The following is a 2,326-nucleotide window of genomic DNA, read 5'->3' on the forward strand; positions in this document are numbered from 1 at the left end:
TTCTAAACAGTATAATCAAAGGAGTCCCTATTTCACAATCTTTTTAGTCTATGATGGCAGTTGAAATGGAACTCCTACAATGCTATCTGAAAAGTTCTCTAGACTTCCATCTGACCCTACAAGTGGCATCCATGTTTAGTGTTAAATTACTGACCTCTAGAGAGTAAGGAATCAAAAGTAGGGAGAGGCACAGAACGGGATATTTGGGTTGGGGAGAAGGATGAAGATTAAGTTGGAACATTTAGTCCCTTCTATAATCAAGTCCTAACTATACCATAATAAAGTCTCAACCAACTCCTGATTAGTTCTTCCCCTTTAGGAATTAGATAGTATACAGTGATTAGATACTGAAAAAAGAAAATAATGAAAAACAATTGAAAATACATGAAGAAATAGAAACATGGACTTTCTCACAAGGCCCTGGATCAAAAAAATTTACAAAAAGATTGTTTGAAAATAATCACTATGTGAGCTTATTAATACACAGAGATCATCACTTTGTTTAAACTAAGTCATGTTAACTTACTAATAAAATAGTAAACAAATCAACATTTTAAACAATTTTATAAATTACTTGTCGCTTCTTTTGTTAGTATCACTCTCTCAACAATATACAAAAATAACGCTACAGGACTATCCACCTAACCCGTCTCCATGTCTTGCAAAGTCCTGGGCCCTGGAAAGAAAATGGTCGTCAATCTTCACTGTAGATGTCCCCCGCAAAGGGCAGGTGCATGTGGCTGCCAGTGACATTGGGCAATCTAGATAAGTCTGGCAGGCTCTGGATCCGGGACCTGAGTTCTTTGCGCACCAGGGAAACTCTGGCTAACTTGCGCTTGTATTCTTCCAATTTATGCTCTTTCTCTGCAAGGGCTTCTTTTTGACAACGAAGAAAATCTGCTAACATTCGAGTGAGTTGCTTCCTATCATCTATTTCTGCCTCCAGTCTGCCATTGTAATCTGCCAGCAACATACAAGCATCCTTTACCATTTTAGAAAGCCTTTCTCCAGATTCTTTATCTGTTATTTTATCTAGCAGGGATACTTCTTGGACTTCGACAGGCAAAGAAGCTATCCTCTGATGAACTGCTGCATCACCTGAAGCTGCATTTTCTAGATCTTGTAAGGCTCTAAGGAGAACTAGAGTCTGTGGTGGTTCACTTGGAGATCCTAGAGAGGAACAATTTTCATTTTCATCCACCTTTATTTGTTCATAAGTTCTCTTCCTAGGCTTCTTATCACCATACAGAGCTTGCTTAAGTTGTTCTAATACATCATTTTCATATACAGATCTTTCTTCCCAAATAGATAACACTCTTCCAAGGTGCTTCTTACAACTTTCATCAGTTTCACTTGAAACATGCTTAAAAGCCTCCACTATAACTGGTGCAAAATCTTTTGTAAACTCCGGCCCCTTCCTTTTGCTGTTCTGAATGACATCATTGGCTAGGTAGAGAAAAGTAAGCTTCCTGTTGGGTTTTGCTTTCCGCAGCTCCCGCTCCCACACGGTGACGATGGGCCGCGAGTGCTTGCGGTGGTGGATGAGCCACAGGGACAAGGTCTGCACGCTCTGCTGCAAGTTGCTCAATTCCGACAGCTTCTTCTCCAGCGCCGCCTCAGAGAAGGCGGACATCCCTCCAAAACCGCGTTCACGCCGTCCCACGCGGTGGGGCCAAGGGGAGGAGAGTTTGGACGCGCTTGTCGCGGCCTCGCCCCCTCACCCCACCCTTCCCCACGCCCTCACCACCGACGCCGCTACATCCAAGTCCCCGCATACTCTATTTTATTTTATTTTTTATTATTTATTTATTTTTTTAATTGGTTGTTCAGAGGACTGAGAAATTAGGGTAAGGAATGCTCATTGTCCCACATTATATGCAAATTTCTCTGGACTTTCACATTGAATACCTCTGTTAGCCTCAGATACGGGTGAATCTGTTCTTACAATCAGTGATCTGTGAGAGCTGGTTTCCATCCGCCTGTAAGAGGCAAGGTTAATTTTTTCTTGATTCTTTTTAGTTTATAAATGACAGTACAGTCCATTTGACATAATTATAACAGCATAGAATATAACTTGTTCTAGTTTAGTCTCCAGTATATCCTCTTCTCCTGGCTTCTCCCCCTGTTCCCTTCCCCCTACTGATCTTTCTGCTATTTGCCCATAGTTATGGATTTAATGGTTTCTTATGAATATGCACAATGTTGCAATTCACTGTGGTATATACCCATATGTACATAGGAATGTTATGTCAGATTCATCATCCTTCCTCCCTTCCCTTTGTCTACTTCACTGATCTTTCTTCTATTCTTTCTTTTTAATCCCTCA

The 2,326-nt window shown here is 41.0% G+C and overlaps 1 protein-coding gene across 1 annotated transcript; it reads right to left on the reverse strand.

Annotated features, from left to right (window-relative positions):
- Nucleotides 1–204: 204 nt before the first annotated feature.
- LOC308655089 (regulation of nuclear pre-mRNA domain-containing protein 1A-like) lies at nt 205–1,760 on the reverse strand. The gene has a single exon (XM_081304877.1). It carries the CDS (start codon nt 1,631–1,633, stop codon nt 695–697), a length of 939 nt encoding a protein of 312 aa, XP_081161003.1. The 5' UTR covers nt 1,634–1,760; the 3' UTR covers nt 205–694.
- Between the last annotated feature and the right edge of the window lie 566 nt (nt 1,761–2,326).

This window comes from Spermophilus citellus (genome assembly GCF_964194105.1).
Source record: "Spermophilus citellus genome assembly, chromosome: 1".
Lineage (NCBI taxonomy): Eukaryota > Metazoa > Chordata > Mammalia > Rodentia > Sciuridae > Spermophilus > Spermophilus citellus.

Coding starts and splice junctions, on each gene's coding strand:
- LOC308655089 (XM_081304877.1), bottom strand. CDS start 1,633: ATGTCCGCCTTCTCTGAGGCGGCGCTGGAGAAGAAGCTGTCGGAATTG.